The sequence below is a fragment of the Aotus nancymaae genome, unplaced genomic scaffold (assembly GCF_030222135.1).
Source record: "Aotus nancymaae isolate 86718 unplaced genomic scaffold, 86718_ANA_hifiasm-v0.15.2.pri h1tg000057l, whole genome shotgun sequence".
NCBI classification, from domain to species: domain Eukaryota; kingdom Metazoa; phylum Chordata; class Mammalia; order Primates; family Aotidae; genus Aotus; species Aotus nancymaae.
Window position 1 is genome coordinate 36,121,288 of NW_026988471.1, and position 26,662 is coordinate 36,147,949.

At 35.6% G+C, this 26,662-nt stretch overlaps 2 protein-coding genes across 5 annotated transcripts in view; one reads left to right on the forward strand and one right to left on the reverse strand.

Annotated features, from left to right (window-relative positions):
• Positions 1 to 5,444, forward strand: part of NDUFAF7 (NADH:ubiquinone oxidoreductase complex assembly factor 7) — a 42,108-nt gene extending 36,664 nt beyond the window's left edge. For both annotated transcript variants that reach the window (XR_010337916.1, XR_010337917.1), the window contains one exon: positions 432 to 5,444. The gene's annotated coding sequence lies outside the window, so the exon portion shown is untranslated. The remainder of the gene's footprint in view (positions 1 to 431) is intronic.
• The window catches only part of PRKD3 (protein kinase D3), a 61,385-nt gene that overhangs the window by 16,612 nt on the left and 18,111 nt on the right, over positions 1 to 26,662 (reverse strand). For all 3 annotated transcript variants that reach the window (XM_021674414.2, XM_064364006.1, XM_064364007.1), the window contains exons 3-12: positions 24,933 to 25,071; positions 22,939 to 23,070; positions 21,747 to 21,904; positions 16,061 to 16,253; positions 12,497 to 12,574; positions 9,568 to 9,751; positions 8,054 to 8,177; positions 5,999 to 6,076; positions 4,684 to 4,960; positions 2,316 to 2,368 (exon numbers count right to left, since the gene is read on the reverse strand). In XM_021674414.2, the coding sequence (XP_021530089.2) occupies positions 2,316 to 2,368; positions 4,684 to 4,960; positions 5,999 to 6,076; positions 8,054 to 8,177; positions 9,568 to 9,751; positions 12,497 to 12,574; positions 16,061 to 16,253; positions 21,747 to 21,904; positions 22,939 to 23,070; positions 24,933 to 25,071 (1,416 nt within the window). The remainder of the gene's footprint in view (positions 1 to 2,315; positions 2,369 to 4,683; positions 4,961 to 5,998; positions 6,077 to 8,053; positions 8,178 to 9,567; positions 9,752 to 12,496; positions 12,575 to 16,060; positions 16,254 to 21,746; positions 21,905 to 22,938; positions 23,071 to 24,932; positions 25,072 to 26,662) is intronic.

A 26,662-nucleotide genomic window follows, 5' to 3' on the forward strand; every position in this document is an offset into this window, starting at 1 on the left:
TACATTATTGTTTATGTCAGAAGCAATTAATTTTCAATAAGTGCGAACTATTTTATGACAACATAGGCTTTCTATGTTCTATAAGGGGTTAAGCCCAAATTTTATACTATGGCTATTAATGTGCAAGTATAATGTATAAGACTTTCAGGAAAAAAAATGCTTTGAGTTTAAAAAATCTTCTATTTATTAAGTAGTGATTTATAAAAGTAAATTTACCTAAAAAAATTAGAAATGAAGTTTTGCCTATTTTACCTTTAAAAATATTTGCTTTTGATTTTTGAAAGAAAAATTCAAAAGTTCATATGACTGGGATTAGCCTGACTTTGAGAGACTGATGAAAAGAATACATGAGAGAAAGTCTGTAACTCAAATCCACTCCTCCATCTTTTCTCACTGCTCTTCCCCCTCTTCCATTTTTTTCTTTTTTGTAGTATTTGTTGCTGTCAAAACTAACAGAACTAATATACCAATATGGGATGTTTAGTGTCAAAATTGCATTACAATTGTGACTGATGAAAGAAAAAGTGGAACTTTTCTTAGCGGACCCACACTTATAAAGACAAAGCCTCAGCTCTGCAACAAAAGCCAGTGAATACGCATGTATATATGTTAAGTTATAATTAAAATTTTACGGTTTGTAAGAACCATTTTTATAAGCCTCTCAAGTTTAATAAACTTTTTGTTTAACTAATCAAACTTTGGTTCTAATTAGATTAGGAGGTATCCAACATATATATAATAATTATTAGGAAAGTGTATGTATGTATGTATGTATATTTATATATATTTTAAACAAAAGCCAATTCTGAATCCTTTTCCCCCTAAGACATGGATGGATATATCCTCAGTTCCCATGGGATCGTTCAAAATTTGTGCTCTTCTGTTTTTTTGATATTCTTCCTTCTCGCCCCAAGAATACGGTATCTAGTCTACCTCCCACTAGGACAAGAGATTCACAGATTATAGCTCTGAAATTCTCTTATCTCCAATAATACTACTAGAGCCCAATCTTCATTGCAATCTTAGAAATCTTAAACAACATTTATATGTTAGAGAACTGTAACAGCTGAGTGCCCCAAGTAGAAAAGAAAGATTTTAATCTGAGAAACTATATATAACAATTAAAAATTTTCTGACTTCCTTTTCTAGCCTGTTTTCCTTCTAGTCCAGGGATTGGCAAACTCTGGCTTGTGGGCAAAATTCAGCCTGCTGCCTCTTTTTGTATGGTCCCTGATCTAAAAATGGTCTTTAAATGACTGGACAAATCAAAATAATATTCTATGACATGTAAATACTAAATGAATTCAAATGTCAGAGTCCATAAATAAAGTTTTATTGGAACATAGTCATGCCCATTCACTTATATACTGCCTATGGCTGCTTTCTTGCCACAACCACAGAGTTGCATAGTTGTATATGGTCTACAACAGGGTCCCCAAGCCCCAGGCCGTGGACTGGTAACGGTTTGCGGCCAGTTAGGAACCGGGCTGCACAGCAGGAGGTGAGCAGCAGGAGAGCAGGCATTACCGCCCGAGCTCCGCCTCCTGCGATATCAGTAGAGGCGTTAGATTCTCAGAGGAGCACAAACCCTACTGTGAACTGTGCATGTGAGGGATCTAGGTTGTGCGTTCCTGAAGAAAATCTAATGATTTGATGTGGAACGGTTTCATTCTGAAACCATCTCCCAATCCCCCACCTCCGTGGAAAAATTGTCTTCCACAAAACCAGTCCCTGGTGCCAAAAAGGTTGGGGACCTCTAATCTGCAAAGCCTAAGGCATTTGCAAAAAGCTTACAGAAAAAGTTGCTGACCTGTTATAAAACCCTAAACGTACCTATATACACCGGCCAAACTTAATTTATTCACCATTCCTTACGAGTCCATTTCCTGCTTCCCTATTTGTTCATCCTGGTGCTCCATGTACTTGCATGAAAGGTTGTTCCCTGACCGTTATCCCCTTAGCACTTCTGTCAAAAATCCATTCCATCCTTTCAGGCATAGCTCAAACTGCACTTCCTTTAGGAAGCTTCCCCTGCTGACAGCACAAGAAGTAATGGCTGCCTTCTCTTTGAGCCAGTCTTATTGCTTTGTAATATTCTAATGTCACTTTTTCTAGTGAAAAAGTTAGCTTTATTATTTTTTTAATGTAAAAAAATCTGCCTTAGTTTCCTCTATAAAGTAGAACTCCTAGGGAAGTTATCAACCACAAAGTCTAGCCTCATACTTTGGGCGATGAACCAATTTCTCTCATAAAGATTTTCACCTTTTATTTTCCTTAATTACCCAGTATACACATTAGCTATAACGATTACTTACCACATTCTCCTGGATCTGACAATTAGATACAGAGATACTCATAGACAAATCTTCTGTAAAGTATAAAAAAGATATTTGAGAAAAGGATAAAATTTAGTATATGACAATAATATTAATCTTTACTGCCATTGAATGCTTATGGTGTATCAAACTTAAAAAACAGGTTAGCACACAGTTAATACAATTATGTACATGAAAAAAAATCAACACATACAACCCATCAACAGGAAACTAGTTAAGTAAAATGAGATACATCCATACAAAAGAATACTATCTACACATTTAATTGATGATGTAGGACTATAAATAGAAAGTCAGAAAGCTAGTCATGATATTACTAAGTTAAAAAGGGAAGTTGCACTGTAATCCCAGTGTGTTGGGAGGCTGAGGCAGAGGATCACTTGAGCCCAGGAGTTTGAGACCACCTGGGCTACATGACACCCTGTCTCTACAAAAAATTTAAAAATTAGCCAGTCATAGTGGTGTGCACCTGTACTCCTAGCTACTCAGGAGGCTGAGACAGGAGGATCCCTTGAGCCCTGGAGTTTGAGGTTGCAGTGAGCTCTGATTTATACACTGCACTCTCACCTGGGTGACATAGCAAGACACGGTCTCTTGGGCAAAAAGAAAAAAAAAACAGGGTCAAGGGAATTGCAGGGTAGCAGTACTTAAATTAAAAACAAAAATAAATCTATGATTACTTCTGGTGAGTGGAAGAGGTGGGGATAGGGAACAAAGAGTTTTTATATAGTTCTAAATTGCTTTCCTTTTTATAATTTTATAATGTTGCTTTTTTGGTTAATACATTTATTACCTGAAATAAATCACCTCATTTATCTTTTAAAAAGTGTGTGTTAAGTGCCTGTATTGTTTTCTGAGGAAACAGTCCTAGCTTTAATTAGAATGACACAGAGTTCCATTTAAAAACCTCCAAAACTTAAGAACCACCATGAAACATCCACCTACCTACACCCACCCCAATGCAAAATCAGTACTAAACACCAAACATGTACACAGTCACGATCCTCAGTACACTTGTCTCAACTACATGTTACCCCTCCGCTGCTCCCATTGAGCTCTGCCTGTTGTATTCCTACCTGAGGTCCAAATCAGGTTCTTCTACTATGAAGTCTTGTTTACTCTTCCTGTCTGTATCTGAGTTTTTAAAGTAATGTATTCCTCACTTTTGCACTGTACTGCTTTATGGTACCATCTACCACCTTTATATATCCCGTCTCTCCTTAAAGAGCTTTTGTGATTTCTCTATGTATCGTGTATTTTAGCTCAGGACCTACATAAAAGTTGTACAAAATATAGCTAAACTAAAATAAATTATATTTGGAAAGTTGTTGATACTTAGTTCAGTTTGATTATATTTCTCAAATGAGTGAGTTATGTGTCCCCATAAGCAAAACAATGTAAATGGGGGAGAAGTGGCATTATAATGACCTTTTAATTGTTAACTGTTTACTTTTGAAACTTTATCCAATTTAGATTTAATTATATAAATTTTGTTCGTGCAAAACATGTTTCAATGATTTTTAAATATTTCTGTATGTTTTAATACAGTTATTTCTAACTTAACAGATTTCACGAGTGTGATGTGAACTGTAACACTTTATTGCTTGTTTTGAACCTCATGAATCTTAAACTTATTCACAGATACAAATTTATGAATGTAAATGAAAGGAAAAGTTAGTTCCCCACTATGAAGCAAAATATTGATACCAGTAGTATACATAATCCAATGAGACTTTACAGATGCCAAGCACTGTTCTGTATCTTACAGGTTCTCTTTCATTTAATACTGACAACCCTATGAAATACTTGCCTAAGATCATATAACAGATGGTATAGCCAGGATTTTCATGTAGGAAAACTTACTCTGGAGCCTAGCACTGGGCATTGTATATATGTATATATACTATAACCAATATAATATTGTTTTTTTGAATTGGAATCTCTCTCTGTTGCCCAGGCTGGAGTGCAGTGGCACAGTCTCAGCTCACTGTAACTTCCGCCTCCTAGGTTCAAGCGATTCTTCTGCCTCAGCCTCCCAAGTAGCTGGGACTACAGGCGCACGCTACCATGTCTGGCTAATTTTTGTATTTTTAAGTAGAGACGGGGTTTCACCATATTGGCCAGGCTGGTCTCGACTTCCAGACCTCGTGGTATGCCCGCCTCAGCCTCCCAAAGTGCTGGAATTACAGGCATGCCTGGCCAACCAATATAATTTTATTAAAGAATTAACTAATGGTATTGGTTACTAAAGACAAAGCTTAAGATGAACAAAGGAACAAAACCATACCCACAAAATGCTTAAGAGAACTAAAGAGGAGAAAAAGCCAGCAAGAAGTTTATTGCTTACTGTGATCTTTCCCTTGCCCTGGAGAAGTGCAAACACTTGCTTGAGGTGTAACAGGCATGAGGGCTTGGCGAATTGCTTTTTCCCAGCTCTGTGCTACATCAAGTCCAACTCCAGTGGCAGCAAGAACAGGATTATGAGCGCTATCCCCATTGTTCTCACCAACGAAGTATACCATAGTATCAGTGATGATTTCAAAACAGTGTGGATTGCTGCCTTGTGAAATGTTTGTGAAATCTCGTGGTGAAGATATGCGAAGAATTTCTGAAAGTGGAATTTCCTGAAGTAAAAAATTAAGCATTGGAAAATATGAATACATCTATGTTTTTATTTTTAAATACACTAAAGAACCAAAGAGATGCATTTCAACAAATGCCATTAAGAAGGACACAAGTATGTGGCACATAACACACAGTCAAGTCTTATGACATGGCCTGTCTTGAATGAGCTGCAATGTCCAGCAATGCCATAGACAGGTCATGGACTCTGATAACTAGGCCACAGATCATTAGGATGCAAGGAAGGAGAAGATTTAGGAGGGTAATCTGCCACTGTATCCAACACTTGTAACTTCCAACCATCATTAATTCAACTTCACAGTAGTCTAGAAGTTACAGCCCCAAAGCAAGTAAGAAGCAGAAATAATGACAGAAAAAGCAGAATCTTGGTCAGTTGTTTAAGCTACTCCATTCTGGTTCTGTCCATTGGAGTTAACTGTAACAATCATTATGTTTTTAGTCCACTTCCTAAGGCAAAAAAACTTACTTAAAAAAAAAACAAACACCTGCTCAAAGCAAGCCATTAGTTCCCATTCTCTCTTACTGACCTAACTGCTTCATTATAATCTTGTTTGCTATCAGTTTGTGATGTGGCAAAACATGGAGTCAGGCCAAGCAAAGATGACTGTAAAAAGGAGATTAAGAGCCAAAACAAGCAATTGGGAATTAGAACCCAAGGCAAGGTAGAAGGTGGGAGAAATACTAAATACCTCACTGACCTCTTCTGGACAGGCAATGATGATGGGAATTTCTAAGCAGTCTAATCTAAATCATAGTATCCAGAAGGAAAGCAGCCGCAACCTGACAGGCAAGCCATAAATAAATAAATACACAACAACAACAAACAGTCTGGTAGCAGAGCTGCTGTGGGCAGTGAAATGGGGTACAGTAAACAGTTGCTTCAACAAGGAACCTAACAGTGACTTCTATAAACCATACTAGCTAGTCATTATATATATCTTCAAATATGACAGTTAATGATTATCTGAAAAAAAACCTACTATCTTAATGCTTATATTTAAAAAATGTAATATCCTTACCTTATAATACTTTGATCCAGATTCATTCTGAAATAACGTTAGACATTTGCTGTCAAGTCTCCAATAATGCCTCTTTCTCTATAAAATAAAGATGAGAAAACTCTGAGTTCAAAAATGGTTTCTCCAAAGTACTTGTACCTAACTTTTCCTTTCATTTACATTCATAAATTTGTATTTGTGAATAAGTTTAAGATTCATGAAGTTCAAAATTCTCAAAAATATAAAAAGGAAGTATGGTGAAAAGTATCACTCCCACCATCACTCATCCCTACTTTTCACCCTTACTCCAGGCAAAGAATGTTATTAAGTTTCTGGGAATCCTTTTAGAGAATTTTATACATGCACATATGAATACATATATACTACACACATATACACACACATATAAATATGTAATTTACTTATAGGCTAAATTTCTAGAAGTTGATTTGCTAAGCCAGTAGCAGATCATTAGGATGGGTCAACAGACATGTACACATGTAATTTTGCCTGATAGTGTTATATCATTCTACACAAGTCTTGATCCAATTTATAGTCTCATCAGCAACATAAGAGAGTGCCTATTTACTCACACCCTCACTAATGCAGTATGTTTTTAACTTTTTGATCTTTGCTATACTGAAAAAATAAAAATTGGCATTTCAGTGAAAGGTTAAAGTAATATTTATTTTACTATAAATGAAATCAAGCTCTTATGTGTAAGAGTCTGTATTTCCTGAGAAACTCTCTGTTCATATTCTTTGTCCATTTCCCTATTGTGTTATGGTCTTTGTCTTATTAATTTGTTGGCATTCTTCACATAGTATGGAATTAAACCTTATTTAGAATGAGTTGAAAATATTTTTCCTAGTTTCTCATTTGTCTTTGCTTTTGGATTTTGCCACGTATAATTTTTTTTAGTGAGATTGAATTTATTGACCTTTTATTCTTTACTATTAAACATATAATTCTCCCAAAGTTTCTTCTACTGTTTAATTTCTTTACATTCATATCTTTGATATATTTAGATTTATTATGTGTAAAGTATGAGGTATATATAAAGCTTTATTTTTTTCAAAATGGCTACATGGTTATCCCAACACCATTTGCTGAATTACCTATCTTTCCCTCTGTTAATCTGATGTAACAGCACCTTTGATACACCATTAAATTCCCAACTGTAGGCACACCACTTCAAGTTACATTTGCAAGGATATGAACTATAAATAAAAGAAAACACATACACACTGCAGTCTATACTGTTATCATCATATAAAACTTTAGGCCACCTAAATGTATTGGGTACTTCATTTTATTCTTAAAAGGTTTATTAGAAAGCTTGTTTCAATAATCTATTCAGCAAATTTAAAAAATACAATATTGGCTACTAACATTTATTGAGTGCCTTACTGTATGCCAAACACTGTTCCAAGATCTTCTCATATGTTAACTGATTTTGATTTATTAGGTGGTTACAATTATTATGCCAGTTTCAAACGAGGAAACTAAAGCATAAAGAAACTAAGTAACTTTCCCAAGGTCATACAGTGTTACAGCAAGTTACAGAGATTTAGGCAGTCTAGCTCCAAAGTCTATGTTCTTAGCTATTACACTATGCTGATTCTTTAAATCTATTTTCTTTCTACTAAAATTTCATCATTACTCGTCTTTGCTGGATCTAAATAACAACCTGCATATTTACACTAAGTTAAAGTCTACAGAAAAACAAACACGCATCCTTCCTATCTTTGGTAATAAAATGACTTTTTAGATGAAGTGTTAGTTCCTTCTATATTTATTTATGGCTCCATTGTGTTTCAAATTAATTATATTTTATTGTGGAACAATCCCAGATCCTTTTTGAATATTGACTGCTCTACCAGTTTGTAAATACATTAAATATTCTGCCTTTTAAAAATTCCTTACAAATTTAACTATAATTCCAGTGTATCTTCTATAAACTGCTGCAGTGTGTATAATGTCTTAATATATATTTCATCATCATTTTAAAAAATGTACAAAATAAAATTCATAACAAAGTCTTATTAACATATTGCAATGTATGTGATTACTGACCAGGTTATCCCTGCTGGTGTAATGGACCATCCACCCTTCCTTCACCATTGTGCTGCTCTTCCTCTTTGTGTGCTTGATGGATTGTACAACCCTCATTAGCGGAATATTATTGCTTGTTGATGGACTACAAAATATTTAAAATTTATAAATATGTGTAGAGTTTTAAAAATCATATAAATATTGTAGAAACATGAAGACTTTTAAAAGATAATTGAGCTAAATTTTTTCAAAATCTCTTAGTAAAATAAACAATGGCTTAAGAAAAATTAATCCTGTATGAGGATAGATACATAACTGATTCTTTTTAAGATAATATCGTAAATCCTCTTTACTTATCATGAATGTTTTCTGAAGGGTCACACAAAAAAATTAAAAACAATGAGCAGAGCAAAAAGCACCCTCCCTCCCAAACTGGAATATTTGGAGCCCAGGAGAGGGTCTCATTTGGGTTTGCTGTTGAAGAGTTTTCCTGCCCTGGGCAGCATGACAGACTAGCAAATCCATAACAAGGCAAAACGCAAGTACATATAACTCAAATGTCAAATCCAGTTAATCATGTTGTTAGCAAAATGTATTTCTACTAGAAGATATTTAAAGGAAAATGATTTACAGATACTAAGAAAATGTAATGAGTCAAATTAGGTAGCAGTGAAACATGGCTCAGTAACTACAATTTGGAGTATATGTATAAAATACACTGTTTTGAAATTTGAGCCTCAAACAGTTAAATACTTTTAAACTATGAAGTAAGCTAGCTAGGTTCTGCAATAGTCTCCAAAATGGGTAGACAAAATTTTTGTTAATAATGCTAATGATAGTAAGAACTGTTATTTGATGATAAGCCAATCAGAATAAATGACAACTGAGCCATCTGAGATTGATAAATGACTCATTTTCTTTAAGTAACTCTTTTTTTCCAATGAAAAACAAAACCTGCCAAAATGGGGATATTTTGCGACAAGGTAGTATATCCTCTAGGCTACAAAAAATTGAATTTCTATGAACAGAGTGGCATATTTAGAACGGTTTTGTAGTCTAACATTTTTACAAAATGCTAATACTTGGATTAACTGTGGCAATATGAAAACTGCCCTCTTCATCATCACTATTTTTATGCAACATTTTCATAAGTATATTCTTTATTGCTGTTTCTCCTACCAGTTAAAGCTGTCTGTGTGAAAAATGGGTTGCTTTAACTGAAAGTTCAATACTAACACCTTGCAGTGGCTGTTCCACAACTAAGTTTTAAATGTAGACCATACTTAAAAAAGCATTAAAAAAAAAAAAAAAAAGAAAACCCAAAAAGGATTCTCATACCTTCCCATCTTGAGTGGATGGCAAGGGTGATATAATTTATTTCAGAAATACTTCATTGCATGTAAAAGAATTAGCCACAATTTATTTAGATTTTAAATTATTTTTAAGGTCCCACTTAAAGAGACATGGCTTTTTCTTAATGAGATCTTGAACTGACCTTGCAACTGGAAGTAGCTTGTAATATGTATACATGTTACCTGATTGTTTTAACGGCTTCTTCATCTCTTTCCACATCAAGATCAGATGGATCCAGGAAGAACATCTTGTCTTCTGGGGGAGATGGCTCTTCCGTGTCATCCAAGCCCCTACTACTATCACTATTTATGTCATTATTGTCAATATCCATTGGTATATCTGTATCTGTTCCCAGACTGGAAGGTTCTGGTAAAATTTTAAATGAATTTCAGAGTTTCATATTAATAGAGGAAGTCTATTAAATGTGCAAAAAGTTTTAAGAGTCTTAAAATATAAGAAAATATCTTTATGAGTTAAGATAAAGTATTTCTTTTTTTTTTTTTTTGAGATACAGTTCCACTCTTGTCACCCAGGCTGGAGTGCAATGGCGTGATCTCAGCTCACTGAAACCTCCACCTCCTCGGTTCAAGCGATTCTCCAGCCTCAGCCTCCCAAGTAGCTGGTATTATAGGCGCCTGCCATCATGCCCAGATAATTTTTGCATTTTTAGTAGAGATGGGGTTTCGTCATGTTGGCCAGGCTGGTCTTGAACTCCTGGCCTCAGGTGATCCACTCACATTGGCCTCCCAAAATGCTGGGAGTATAGGTGTGAGCCACTGCACCTGGCCTAAGATAAACTATTTCTTAAAGAAGATACAAAATATACAAATCATAAGGCACAAAGTTAATTTGATTACATTAGAATTTTAAATTTCCGTATGACAAATACTATAAACGAAGATAAGCCACCACCATTATGGTTAACTGATTTTTGACAAGAGTATCAAGAAAATTCAATGGGCAAAAAATAGTCTTTTAAGTAAATGGGGCTAGGATAACTATATATCTCTACATGCAAAAGAATGAAGGTGTACCCCTTCCTTAAAACATATAAAAAAATTAATTCAAAGTGGATCACATACAATGTAAAAACTAAAACTATAAAACTCACAGAAGAAAGCATGAGAGTAAATCTTTGTCACCTTGGGTTAGGCAAAGCTTTCCTAATACACCAAAAAGACAAGTGACAACATAAATAAATAAATTGGACTTCATCAAAATATAAAACTTCTGTGCTACAAACAACACCTTATGAAGTTAAAAGAAAGCCCACAGAATGGGAGAAAATATATACAAATCACATATCAGGTAAGGGACTAGTATCCAAGTATTTAAAAATTCTTAAAACTCAATGAAAAATAAACAGATAAATAAATGAGCAAAGGATCTGAATAGGTATTTTTTTCAAACAATATATAAAAATGGCCAATGAGCACATGAAAAGATGCTCAATATTATTAGCCACCAGGGTAATGCAAATGGAAACTAGAATGAGATACCACTTCACCCTACCTAGGATGGTTGTAATCAAAAAGATATACAATAACAAGTGACAGGAGTGATGCAGAGAAATCAGAATCCTCATACACTGCTAATGTAAAATGGTGCATTTTTTTGATTACTAGTGAGTTTAAGCATCTCACTAGTAATCAAATGCACATTAAGATAAATATAACTGTATTTCATATCCATTTATCAAAAGCTGGAAAAGCACAAAAACACAATTACATGAACTATAAATGTAGAAAAGACTTTAGTCACAGACAAACTATACTAATTCAGATTAACCAAAAGAGAAAACTAATCATGCTGTGTCAATGGTGTTAATCAGTGCTATGGTCTGAATGTCTGGTTCCCCTTAGAAATCTTAACTCCTGGCTAGGCTGGTGGTGGCTCATGCCTGTAATCCCAGCACTCTGGGAGGCAGAGGCACGAGGTGAGGAGTTCGAGACCAGCCTGGCCAATATGGTGAAACCCCATCTCTACTAAAAATATAAAAATTAGCCGGGTGTGGTCTCCCAAGGTAAGAGTATTAGTGGTGGTGGGTCTTTGGAAGGTGGAGTCTTTGGGATTGGGTGCTCTTATAAAATATGCCCATGGGAGTCCTTCATCTGTTCCACCACGTGAGATGCAACCACAAGGTGCCTTCAACCAGGAAATGGACCCCCACTCACCAGACAGAGAATCTGCCACTGCTTTGGACTTCCCAGTCTCCAGAAGTATGAAAAATAAATTTCTATGGCATTTTGTTATAGCAGCACAAACAGACTAAGACAACCAACAACCATAGAAAACATGCCACAAGAGAAAATGTTAATTAAACTCTTTCAAAGAGTTTAATTTTCATTTCTTTTATGCTTTTCCTTTTAAGAACTACTTACATAAAAATTGTTACCAGTCATATAAATTGTTAAAGGAAAATTATGATGAAAAGTTAAGAGTCCTTACTGCTTCCTTCCAAAAACAGGTAACTAACTGCCTTGCTTAGTATTATCTTGAAAACAAACAAAAAAAGGCCCCAAAGAGAAAATGGATAATGATTATTTGACAGAGAAAGAGAGAGAGAGGCTGTATAATATATTCTAATCACTAGGGACTAAGGAACCAAACCATATGGGTTTAACTTCCAGCTCTGCCACCTATTGGCTATATTTCTGGGGCAAGTTATTTCATGTATTGATGCCTCAGTTTACTAATCTCTTAGCACCTACCTCAAAGGGTTGTTCTTAGGTTGAACTGTCAATATATTTAAAGAGTTTAGAACAGTGCCTGGTATAGCAAGCAGTTAGTAAATATTAGAACTATGAAAGAATAGAGACAACAGCAGGGTTTTAAAACAAGTTCTTTCATGTCTAAAGATGCAAGAGGATATATAGTACCACTGGCTGCATCAGACTACAAAGTAACAGTGGGTAGAGGAAAGAGAGGAAGGCATGATTACTAATAAACGTATACCGTCAGTGGTCTCTGTATTTTGCTTGATTATTAAATCAGAAGAAAATCTTTAAGAAACAAAATAAATTAAGAAAATAGAACTTTATCTGAAGATAATACACCAAATAATCATGACCTTTTCTGCTCTTTTACAGAAATTAAGAAAAAGAATTGTACCTCCATTGAAAGTAACCTCTCCAAGGCAGTCTCTTGGTACTTTTGATGCACAGCGTTTATGGCAGTTGAATTTACAATCTAAAATGAAAACATTCAGAGTATTAATTTATGTAAAAGTCAAGCAGTATCAGATATGGTTAGACTTTCTTTAAATCACTCACAAATAAATTATTATTAGTAGTAATGATGTTAAAATAATAATAACCACCTACCAATCACTTTTGGCACCTCCCTGCAACCCCCACTCCATCGATTTCTTCACTTGTATAATGAGGCTAATACCATGTGTACAACACGGCCGTAATGTATTGGGAGCTCCATATTTCCTTCTCTTACTTCATATTCATCTTTCCACACCTCCCATGAGAGTTTCTCAAGCTGATTAAATTCCTATCTAACATATGTCAGATACATACTTTCAATTTCCTTAAGTATCAGGACCTAATGTATATGCAGGAACGACACTGAGATCCAACAAACATTTGTGAGGAACCTAATAAAGGTTTTCACATACAACCTTGTGAGGAAGGACTGAGTGTCTCTGGCACAAGGTCTCCCACTTGTACATAATGGTTCTCTTCAGTCTAAAAGAAACCTCAGCATTGCAGATCAGTGTCAAGTACAATCTGTCCAAAACTACTGTATAACTCAGTGGTTCTCAAACTGTGGTCCCAGATCAGTTTCATCAGGCAACTTATTAGAAATGCAAATTCTTAGGCCCTACTCCAGACCTACTATATTAGCAACTCTTGGGGCGTGGGGTAGTAGGGCTGAGCTCGTTGAGGCCCACTGATCTAACTATGTCTAATACCACCTTTGAAATGCATCTATTAGTAATAACTGGGTAAAAATAATTTTGAGTCCTGACTTAGAATGTTTTTGTAACCCTTGTAAGTCAAGAAAATCCTGGGTATCATGCCAACAGCACAGGCTAAAGATCATTAAATGACAAAGCCCCATGAAATTTATAATTTGGTAGATGATAAAATTTACATTATTTAAAACACTATCTTTGTTAAGATAGGCCCTAGGGAAAACTCATGTGATAATATTAATATCTTGCACTATCTCTTAAACAAAAGATTTGTGTTTTATCTCATGAACTTTGCAAGTTGTGAAAACAACAAGCTTTCCATCTTCTCTCTGAAAACTGAGGTGGTGCGGGTGGGGAAACTCATGGCTGTTAATTCCAGCACTTTGGGACGCTGAAGTGGGCGGATCATTTGAGGCCAGGAGTTTGAGATCAGCCCAGCCAACATGGCAAAACCCCATTTCTACAAAAAAAATATAAAAATTAGCTGGGTGTGGTGGCACGTGCCTGTAGTTATAGGTACCAGAGAGACAGAGGCAGAGAATCACTTGAACCCAGGAAGTGAAGGTTGCAGTGAACCGAGATCGTGCCACTGCACCCCAGCCTGGGCAACACAAATGGGACTTTGTCAAAAAACAAAAACAAAAACAAACAAACAAACAAAAAAAACAAAAAACAGAGCCGAATTTGTGGACTACCTGTAGCAAGTATGTAGGTTTGAATGGTAGGCAGGCAGTTTTAGTTCTCTATGTCCTTACCCATGTTTTTATTAATTTGCTTATGCTCTCTTATATTTTACATATGCTTTTAAGCTGCTTTGAAGTTTTTATACATCCAAGTAGAAAATAAAGACAAACAGAAAATGAATGAATTCTTGGAATTGTATATTTTCTCAAATGATTCAGTATAATAGTTTTATCTTAACTAGATCATTTTTCTTTCTGAGACTGACAAAAATATTTTTATAAGTATCTTAATTCCTATTAAAATATGAAAATGACTAAATTATAATTATTTTATTGATAAATGAAATAACTTAGCTATATTAAAATAAAACCTACCATTTTTTGAACCAATATAAGCATAAAATATTCTTCTTCTTGAACCCTAAGAACCTGAATAACCCAGTAGCAGAATTAACAGGCTTTATGTAAAAATTCATCCATCTTTATTTTAGTTCCTCTACAAATACTATACTTTTCTGCATATGGTTTAAGAATGTTTCTGCTCTGCTTAGCAGAGCAGCAATATTAACTACCTTTATTAAGATTATCTGTTGGCTAGAATTTTTACATCTGTTACTAATGTTCTTTTCCAAAACATTTCTCAGTGGCTGTTTGCCATTACATTTTTATGTTGATATTTTAAAGTATTAATTTATGTAGTAACGCACATTCAAAGCAAGCTGTTGAAATAAAATTTCATCATGTAGTAATGCCTAATAGTTATCAAATACCTGAAAACAAATGTATAACCTGTTCCCCATTCGATGTTCTTGTATGCTGTCATACACTGTCAAGACAAGCTTTATTTTCTCATATATTTAAGCTTATATGCAATTATCTTACTCTGTGCTGTAAGCAAGAACATACTGTTACAAAACCCTCAACCCTAATGTTTTATTTAGATCACTTGATAATTCAATTCCACAAATACTTCCACCATATAAAAAGTACAATACCAAGAACTGCTAATCACATGAAAAAAATATACAAGATTAAAATTAGACTACTTATATCATATCCTGCTCAATGACTAATAATCTAAGACTAATAATCTCTATTTTAGTTTTCACTCTACTGTGAAAACATAGTTTCTACTGTACAGCATTGCTGAGAAGATACGAGACAAAAAGATACAATCATCTTTAAAAAGCATAATAAAAGGATGATATAAGTATAAGCAAATCATTATTCCAGTATGCTATTAAAAACTTGTTTCATTAAGAGATGTTTTGAGTACTATGTGTGCTAGGTTAGTATCCAAATAAGGGTGGTCCCTATTATAATTTCGGTAGCTTCTATTACATCCTACCTATTTCAGTGTGATTATTCTCGGGAATGACAGTTTTTATAAAATTCTCCTAGCTACATACTTAAAAACAAAAAAAAGCAAAACTCTTGCAATATGCTTATGTGTGTGTGTAATAAATATTTAATGAAAAGAGGAAAGTGTTATTTTTATTTGGTTTAGTATCTGGCTCTGGAATAAAAAAGACATAAAACCTCAAGTATCAGCTTTGCTGCCTCCTAGTTGTTCTGTATTGGCAAATAATAAGCATACAGGTGAAGAAGCCATCCTCAGAGATCCACATTCTAGTTATTCTGTTTACTAGCTACATGATCTTAAGCAAGTTACCTAATCTATGTCTGTAAAATGAAAAATGACTCCTACTATTACTAACTCCTAATACTACTACTCTTGTTACTATTAACTAACTCCTATTACTACTAATATACTAACAAAAGCATAATTCACATATAATTGTTTGACGACTGAGTATGTAAAGCTTTGTTTACCGTTTTACTATAGTGCCTGGCACATAACAACACACACTGCAGATAGTAGTAGTAGTAGTAGTAGTAGTTTACATACACATTTATATTTTATTTATATTTCTCTTTCCTTTATGTAAGTTAGCAATTATGAGAATAATTTATTCGGCTAATGCTTCTGAAATGTAAATATTTTAAACCTGTATTTAATAACAAAAACAGACACAAATTTCACTTAAGGAAAACACCTAATCCCACCTTTACACTGCATTCCTTGGCGAAAGAGGCCTTTCAGTAACCGCTTGCAGTACTGACATATCGTGGGACGGGTATAAGAGTGAACAGCAAATGTGTGTGGAACTTTCACTCTGCACATTACCATCTTTTCCATCCAGATTGGGCGACCACTCCAAGAAGGAATTCTCTTACTTGGTTCCTGGTGGACATGTGACTAAAATATAAGTAATTTCCATAAGTATAAGTCAATATTAAAAACAAAGTGGTGGGAGCAGAGCTTAAACACAAGCGTCATTTATTTGAAACGCTAAAACCAAAAAACTCTAAAAATGTTGTTCTCAGTTTCCTTTGCAGCATTTAATTTATCAATCCTTGAATGACAAAAATGCAGATTCTTTTTGCTAATATTTATGCTTAAAAAAAAAATCTAAGATATGGTCATTCTCAGGTACATATTCACTGATTATTATTTGCCAGGCACATTTCAGCACTTAACAGATAAAACTCACAAACTTTAAAACAAATAAATTCAGAAGGTATTATTGGTGCTCATGTTGCATTACTGAATGTGACATCTGAATATATTTTGAAACAAATTTTAGGTTTCAAATTTATCTTAATACCAAAATATGTACATAAATTTTAAGTCTAATAATGATAAACAACGGTAGATACAAAACTAATTAAAACAATAATACTTTCAGTCATTCAGCTTTAAGAAGAAGTTCCTTTATTTTCCAATTGTTTGGGTTTTTCTACCAGGTGAACAAAAAGCAATATTAAAGAAGGTATGAATTAAAAATTTTTGTGGGGTAAGTAGATTTTGGTAACTATGACCCTTTTTTATATGAAGGGAATAATCAAACTATACATCACCCAGTTCAATGTGGCTCATTCCATCCATTCAACAAACATTCACTGATTATTAAATGCCAGACCCTATTACATACTGGGGACACAAAATTGAGTAAAACATAATCCAAATTCTCAAGCACAAAATCCTAATACTCAACTACCATCTATATTAACAGATTTGGCTGTACCTGCTTGCATTCTCACTGCCAGAATTGAGGTCCTGAGATCTTTCAGATGCCTTCTATAACTAGTAATGTTTGTAACTCAGAGAAGTTGGGTCATTCTACATTAATATGTTCAACCAAAAGAAGCAAAAGAAGTCAGAAGAAACCAACAGACAGAGAAGTGCAAGGGAGAAGGGGAGGAGGAAAAAGAAAAAAAAAAAAAAACGGAAGAAAAGGAAAAGGACAAAACAACTGGTGGGAGAAGAGTGCCATAAAATGCCTCAGACTGAGAGTGTAGGCAGATATTTTCTAAAATGGACTCTGAAACAGTTTAATTCAGGAAAAGATGAAGAGAGTGTGGAAACCCAAACTATGCTTGTGTGCTTCAACTGTCCAAGGTGTCCTGTCTAGCCTGGCTTATTTTCCCTCCATGCTGCCTTGTATGGACCACTTTCAGCAAAAAGAACCCCACAGTGATTCTGCAAAGCAAATAGTAATAAAGAACCTAGCAGAAACTAGAAACAGATGCTTTAGGCCTTTGGCTCTTTGTTCTAGTGGTGACTCAACACTGCTTCTCTTGCTCCTATACTTTTGGTTTGTCTCAAATTCAAAACACAAATGGAGGCTGAGCACAGTGGCTCATGCCTGTTCCAGATGAGCCTGGGCAACATGGTGAGATCCCCTCTCTTTAAAAAAAATTAGCTGAGTGTGGTTGAGCATGCCTGTAGTCCCATCTACTCAGGAGGCTGAGGTGGGAGGATCGCCTGTTCCCAGCAGGTCAGGGCTGCAGTGAGCTATGGTCCCGCCACTGTACTCTAGCCTGGACAATTGAGTGAGACCCTGTCTAAAAAAAAAGCCAATGGCCAGCTTGTGACGGCCTTTTGAATCCAGGTATTAGGGACATGGTACAGACCCTGTGTGCCATGAACTACTCAGGGGACTATGGTTGTAGAAATCACCTAATATGTCATGTCCAGTACAAGTAGTTAGTTATTATCCCTATTTTAAATATGAAAAAAAAAAGTCAAAAGGATTAATATTACCAAGTGGTAGCAATAGAACCAACATGAACTTAGGTCTCCTATATAACAGTCCAGTGATTCTAATCCTTTTCCCAAATTTTTTTTTTTTGAGACAGAGTCTCACTCTGTCACCCAGGCTGGAGTGCAGTGGTGTGATCTTGGCTCACTGCAACCTCCATCTCCTGGGTTCAAGTGATTCTCCTGCCTCAGCCTCCCAAATAGCTGAGATCACAGGCGTGCACCAGCATGCCCAGCTAATTTTTTGTATTTTTAGTAGAGACAGGGTTTTACCATGTTGGCCAGGCTGGTCTCGAACTCCTGACCTCAGGTGATCTGCTCACCTTGGCTTCCCAGAGTGCTAGGATTACAGGCATGAGCCACCACACCCAGCCCCCTTTTCCCATTTTAATGTATCTGTGCATAATGCAATCCCATCAGTAACAGTGGTTTGCCACTCTATTGGGTGAGGACGGCAAGAAAGGTATAGCAGACTTAATTAGAATTTGGGCGGAGGTGGATGTTGGTACAATTACGTAGAGAATTTGGTTAAAATGAGACCACTGAGACTAGAGTAATTAGAACTGAGTGGAAGTTCTTTCTTACCTTGTTTTAATGTCTCCTATATACAAATTAGTGCTTAGCTTCAACTGTTATTTCTTAATGTACAGCCAGAAATTTTCTAAAAGTAATCTGATTATTTCCATAGCTTAAGTTTAAGCTAAAATTTGCCAAAGTAATTGCTCACAAAAACCTTATAACAATATGGTCAACTCTCAATTATATATAATAATAAAGGGAATAAAAATACATTTTTAAAAAGGGTAATTCATCAGTTATGTATATTTAATAAGCTTTGGGGTATTAGTGAAATTCTCCACTTTTATATGCATACTCAGATCCAGTCCAAAAGAATCTGCATTTTCTTTCTAGTTTGATTCTATTCTTCCTAACCCCAAAGGAATTCTCCCAAATGTGCTGAAGGGAAGACTTGTCTGTTTCACCTTCAAACAGCCAGCACTCAGTTCTGGTTTCTTGAATCTCAGTGGTCCCATTTTAACCAAATTCAATGAACAATCTTTTTCTGTTCTTTCACCTCTTTACTGGATTCCCTTTAGACCAAACTTGCCCAACCTGCGGCCCACATGCGGCCCAAGACAGCTTTGAATGTGGCCCAACACAAATTTGTAAACTTTCTTAAAATGTTAGGAGATTTTTTTTTTTAGAGTGTCAGCTATCATTAGTGTTAGTATATTTTATGTATGGCCCATGACAATTCTTTGTCTTCCACTGTAGCCCAGGGAAGCCAAAAGATTGGACACTCCTGCTTTAGACTGACATAACAGATATTATAACAGAAACTGACTTCTTACATGTAAACAAAGACAACCTTAGATTCAAAAGTTTCTACTTCCAACTTACCTATTTTCAAGCTTATCTTACTATTTAGTGAAGTTTACTATCTTGACTCCTTAGAAATGTTTCTCTCTCATTCTCCCTAACTATAAAATCAGGATGGCCCCTATACCTCCGAGGATTGTGGTGAGGATTATATGAGAAAAGGAAAGCACCTAGCATAAAGTCTGGCATGTGATACCTTATGAGGCTCTTTTTTTTTTTTTTTGAGACGGAGTTTCGCTCGTTACCCAGGCTGGAGTGCAATGGCGCGATCTCGGCTCACTGCAACCTCTGCCTCCTGGGTTCAGGCAATTCTCCTGCCTCAGCCTCCTGAGTAGCTGGGATTACAGGCACGCACCACCATGCCCAGCTAATTTTTTTGTATTTTTAGTAGAGATGGGGTTTCACCATGTTGACCAGGATGATCTCGATCTCTTGACCTCGTCGTGATCCACCCGCCTTGGCCTCCCAAAGTGCTGGGATTACAGGCGTGAGCCACCGCGCCCGGCCCTCCTTATGAGGCTCTTAATGTGTAGCCACTCAAGAGTTAGTTCTTCTCTAACCTTGGTTGAGCGACAGGGTTCTTTCTTCCTAACTGGTATCTCCTCCGTTCCTTCCCATTCCACTCGTCCTTCCTTCTAATTTTCCTCCATAGGCTCTTCTCTTACTCTGCCTCCTTCTTTTTGAGGCTATGCTTGAACTGACAAAAGTAAACCTTGAAAGCCCTTCCAGGCTACAAGTTCTTCTTGTTTTAAAATACTCTGAACAATCTAACCAATTCAGACACGTAACTGTACTTCTTATACTTCCCTAAGGAGTTTTCATGTTCAAGATAAAATATAAACTAATGAAAAATGTAGTACCTTATCCACCTGCTCTTTCTGCTATTTCCTAATCTAGTTAATACTTAACCGGACATAGTTGGCATACCAGCATCATTTGTTTAGCTCTTAACATATCTCCATTCTACTGTCCTCATTCCTAAGTAAGTTCTCTGCAGTTCAGTGTGTAAGATGCACTAACCTTTTCCTACCAATCTTTCCAGGCTCTTCTGTATGTTTATACCAACTCCTCATTTTCAATCCTTTATGCCACAGCATTCTTTTTCTCCTTTAAAAATCTCACACTAGGGCTAAACAATAGGAAAATATGGGACTTTTGTAAAAGGATTTCAAAAGCTTTTACTCTGGTGTCTCAGCTTAGCAAAATATTATGACTAAGGTACAACAACAAGGCCTTGATTCTGCCATTAATTTACAGAAAACCAGAGAAGTTACAGGAACAATTAAATAATAAGATTACAGTCTATGAATGGAAGTCATTTCAAATACCATCAAATGTACAAGGGAGTTATTTCCTTCTTCCTGGATCTACTACCTTTATCCTTGAGAGGTATACACTCTATTAGGAAAAAATTACCAATTTATAAATAATGACGTCTGGGTTTAATTCCACTATCTCTTATTAATTTGCTCTGTGACTTCAGACAAGTTGCCTAACTGCTCTGTGTCTCACCTGTCTTATCTGTCTACAGATCTGTGGATACACTTCATATTCTGAGGATCAGTGGAGTCATTCACTCATTCATTCTTTACTGAGTACCTACTAACTATCAGGTATTATACTTAACACCATGGGATAATTAAAGACATAAATACTGACTTCTCTAAACAGAACATAAATACCTTAAGGACAATCCAGTATACAAACACTGTGATATTAGGTTCAATGTTATACATAAAATTAGGGAAAAGTGATGGCATTCAGAAAGTAAAATAGTGTCTGGTTGAGGAGAAAATCAGGAAAGGTAGCTTTCGAGCTAGGTTTAGAAAATCCATGTAGAAGGGACATTAAGAGCACAGGTAAGGGAAGCAAGGATGGTGTGTTCAGGGAATCCCAAATAGTTCAGATTATAAGAAACATAGAATATATAAAGGTTTCCTGGTGGGGAGTTACATAATTAAGAGCTGGATAACAGAAAACTTGATCTGGCTGTCATGTATAAGATGAAGCAAAGTATGGAGACCAGGAGTCAAGCTAGGTCTGGCTAGGTGGCTAATGCAGTGGTACAAGCCATAATACAATCCCAAGGTGTGCAAAATGCAATTTGTTACTATTGGTTAAGTCCTGTCTCCATTACTACATTTTACGTCTCTTAAGTGTAGGTGCATTACCATTCTTTAGCATGCAAATTATGTTCTAGACTGATGTCATACACCCTGCAGAAACAGAGAATAACTAGTAAAATGTCTATTACCTTAGAATACGTACCTCTTCACTGGGAAGGGCTACATATTCAGGCTGTAGGGGTCTTGGAACTGAGAGGCCAGGTCCTGGCAAAGATACATTTGACAGACGTCTCTTTCTTACTCCACTACAGTTATTTGGAATCTTGAAGGCACATCGTTTATGATAATTTAATCCACAGCCTAAACATATTTTACGAGGTAAAATATGATTAAAAAAAAACTTTACTATTTAAGTATGACACATAAAAACCACTGCTTCTTTTATTTAATATATTTTCTCTGTTAGCCATACCTACCCTAATTAAGAACCCAGATGGCAGGCTAAGTGGATGAATTAAAGAAGAAAAACAAATGTATAAAAAGGATGAATCAGCTAGAGCAGCGGTTCTTAAGGTGTGGTCCCTAAGGTAACCACCTGGAAATTTGTTAGAAACGTAAATTATAAGGCTCCACCCCAGATCTAGAGTTAGAAACTATGAGGATGAGGCCCAGTAAAGTGTGTTTTATAATGCATAATACAGTTTGAGAACCACGGGCTTAAAGCACTGGTTATCAAACTATGGCCTCTGTACCAAATTCCTCCTGTGATATGAAAATTTTATGAAACTCAAATTTCGGTGTTTCTAAATCAAGTTTTATTGGAACACAGACGATCTATTTGTTTACATATTGTCTGTGACTGGTTTCATACTGTAATAGCAGAGTTAAATCAAGACAGGGACCATAAGACCAACAAAGTCTAAAATATTTACTCCCTGGCCCTTTACAGAAAAACTTTATTGATCCTCCACCTTAGAAGACTGTTTCTTTGTCAGAAATGTGCACCTGTGTCCCATTCCTAGCAATTCTAATTCAGAACAAATTTGACAATTTAGTTTTAAGAGACAACTTTTTAAAAACAAAGACTGACATGAGTATTTATGGAGCCACTACTTTGTACTAACTATTTAACCCCATTATCTTATTTAACCATTTACTCTTTACAAAACCAGTGGGCAGACTGTATTTTACAAAGAAATTAATCTTAAGAGGTTTAGTAATTTGCCTATGAAGGAGTAGGTGGCAGAGCTAGAACCAGAGTCCTGATCTCTCCAATTCTAAATCCTCGTTCCTACCCTAGTCAACAGTTCATCATCTTGTTTTTTCACTGATAATAAAAGAATGCAAATGTGGAATCTTATTTCAAATGACCACAAAAATTTTAGAACACATACCTTCACATTTAAGTCCCTGCCGTACCAATCCCCAGAGCATCTCACCACAATAATCACAGAAAGTAGGAGCTTTGTAAGAATGTACATAGAGAGTATGTGGACGAATCTGGAAGTCTTCTACTGTGGCCAAAGCTTTAAAAAAGAAAAGTATTAAAATATATCTTGTATTTGTAACTGCGATGAGATTAAGAAAGCTCACACATTCGTTTATGTCAAAGTACACAGAATCATTTTTTCTCTGAAAGTTTCATTGGACCATAAAAGTAAATTATTTTCAGCATTTAATGTTGTGATTTCAAACTCTGGGAAGTCCATTTGCTTCTAATCATTTGAGCTCCTGAAGTATGTAGTAGGTTAGCTCTTTGGAACTTCAACACCATTTTCTCATCATGACAAGATTGCAAATAGATGTTAGGTCTACTTTGGCCAATTGAAAACTGCTTCACTTATACACAGTGGGAAACAGAACACTAAAGTAAAAAATACTGTGGAACTTAACTTCAATTTACAGCAACGTTTCTGTGGAAAAAGATACCGAGTCCTAACTTAGGATCTCAGGACACACTTGTCTGTTTGTTCTCCAGAATCCTAGTGGATAAGAGAAAGAAACTCCTTTCCCCTCAGTGAACATCAGAACAGTAGACCCAAGGAACTGCCTCTCACCTCAACCTGCAAGTCATTAGTAGATACTCTGTAGTCTGATGGGGTTCAGAGTAGAGAAGGAAGAGATATGAGCAGGACTTCCAGGTAAGACAGGGAGTGAAACTCATCAGGAATGAAGAGGAAGGCAAGGATTGGGAAATACAGAGATGGTTTGGGGTTGCTGTATAGAAGATGAATGATCAATGTAGCGGGAGTGAGATGAATGAGAGAATCAGAAATATAAGATGAGAGGAGTGGAAACTGATAAGGAGAGAGGATCTCAAGAACAGGCTCAAAGGTGAGTTTGAGAAAAGGGAAAACTGGTAGCAGGATTCTGACCCATGACTGGCCAGCTTGCTTCCTTTCTTCCATCAGTTCTCCTACTTGCCAAACAAGAAGTACTGCAGACCCACTATGTGCATTATTATAGCATTCTTTCTTGCTTTTCACTCCTAACTATCTTGCCCACATTGTTGCTGGATGAGATGGCAAATAGTGGGAATTAAGAAACAAAGTATGACAAGAATGGGTGAGGTGGGAAAAAGAGAAAGGTAGAAAAAAGCCCACTGGGACAAAAAGGGAAAGAGCATTTTCTTTTAAAGCCACAGAAATAACCAGCATGGTAATTTCCTCTTCCATATCTTCATTACTTCTTTTTTCCCGATTCTGTTTTCTAAAATCCTATTTTCTTCTTTTATGCTCTTTACAGAAATGGGAGAAAAGAAACAGAATTTCAGTGTAATGGTTTTATTTCTTTGACTCAAAGAAGAGTTTGTTTCTTTCAGAGAAGAGTATATTTCTTTCAGACCAAATAATTCCCTTAGCTTAGTAACATTCAAGTAACTTACAGATTTTCCTTTCCTGATTTTTCTTTCTTTCTTTTTTATTTTAAAGAGAGGAGTCTCGCTCTGTTGTCCAGATGGAAGTACAGCAGTGTGATCAACGCCCACTGCAGCCTCAACCTCCCAAGCCCAGCAATCCTCCCACCTCATCCTCCCAAGTAGCTAAGACTGCAGTTGCATGTGACCACACCCGGCTAATTTATTTATTTATTTTTTATTTTTAATAGAGACAAGGTATTGCTAAGCTCCTCAGGCTGGTCTTAAACTCCTGAGTATAAACAATCCTTCCGCCTCAGCCTCCCAAAGTGCAGGTGTGAGGCACTGTTCGCTATTTTTCTTTCTTAATGGTGATATAAGATTCCGGAAAGGAAAAACATATAGTAACCATTATTAGAGATGAAAGAAGTTAACAGTAGTACAAAGACCAAATATAACTGAATGCATCATTTAGTACAGAAAAGTAGGCTCTTTGGGGGAAAAGGCAATAAAATTTAAAAAGCCATTACTTACCTGAAAGAACAACTTCCACTAGATCTCCTTCATGTATTTCATCTGCTGAGGTAATCAGCTGCAAAATATTTTCTGAGTTCATGTCATGGCGAAAGAGAAGAATTTTGTCATACATGCCAAAGAATCCACACTCTGGAAACTGTGGGATAATAGTCCTGTATCAGTACAACCACTGCTTTCTATTTTTATAAGTAAATGTTTCAATTTTATCAAAGAATTTAAAACATAATGTTTTAACCTAACATTTCCTAACAACTCTACTGATACCTAAAAGGTGAACCACATACTCAAGCATCCTGGTTAATTTTAAAGTTCAAGAAAAATGGAAATGTAAACTTTCAAATAAACAATCATTGATGATTTTAAAACACATGTCTCTTACAAATATAGGATTTCTATATTCAGTTACTGATGGAGAATATAATCTTAAACTTACTGCTACTCTACTCTTAGCCTGAAAGATAAGCAGTCTTTCCCATTCTCCAGAACTGTACTGTCCAATATATGGTTAGTCACTAGCCACATGCAGTTATTTAAATTTCAAATAATAAATATTATATAAAATTGAAAATTTAGTCCCTCAAACTACAGTATAAGCACTCAACTGCTACCTTGGGTACCATACCAAGTATCACAGATATACACCACTTTTATCATCCTGGTAAATTCTATTCAACAACACTAACAGAAGACCAATAATTCTCAAACTACGGTTATGAGAATTAATTCCAACATTTTTGCCTAATGTACCTATATCCTCTAGCATTTATCTAATATAGTCTTTAAGTCTACTTATTGTAATTATGGACATATGTTTCATTACACTGCTTTTTCTTTAAAAGAAAAAAAAAAAAAACCTTTGGCCAGAGCAGGACACTTGCAGATTTGTTCACATATGCCTTATGTATATTATTTCAAAGCTTCTACATTTTGTGACTACAGTGCCAAAAGACTTTGGGGATTAGTATTCCAGGTACTAAAATATGAAGGTATGTGTTTGAAATTTTCTACAGTTAACAGAGTGAAGTTATTTAAGAGAGAATTTCATATGCTTAAGTGACATCTGTATTTCCCTTTTCTGTAAATTAGGAATTCATATTCTTTGCTTATTCTTAATGGATTGATCATCTTTAAAACACCAAATCCAATTATTCATCAGAATAATTTTCACTACGTGGAGACCTTTAATAAGTCCTGAACAACATATCAAAAAACATAAATAAAAATACTTTATATTCTGAAGTATATATGTTGAATTTCTCAAAATGATCTGACATCAGTGAAACATAAGAGCTTTTAAGATAATAGCGTCTTATTCTAAATCAGACTTCAGCAGAATAAAGAACAAAGGAAAAGAGCATTTTTTTCTTTCAGTTGTATAATTTGAAAAGGAGAAAATATTTTGGCAAACTTTTTGATTACTTTTTTTTTTGGGGGTGGTCTCCCTCTGTTGCCCAGGATGCAGTAGCCTGATCATGGCTCACTGCAACCTCAAACTCCTGGGGCTCAAGCAATCCTTTAGCCTCAGCCTCCCAAAGTGCTGAGATTACAGGTGTGAGTCATCTTTCCTGGTCCTTAATTACATTTGTGACTCTGCTATACTCACTGACAGAGCCAAAAGGGGTGGGGGCAGAAACCTGTACTAATGCTGTTGTCTCTATATTCTTCAAAATACAATTCTTGCCCAATAAAATGATGAATATATATCCCTTCTAAACATTCTATTTTCC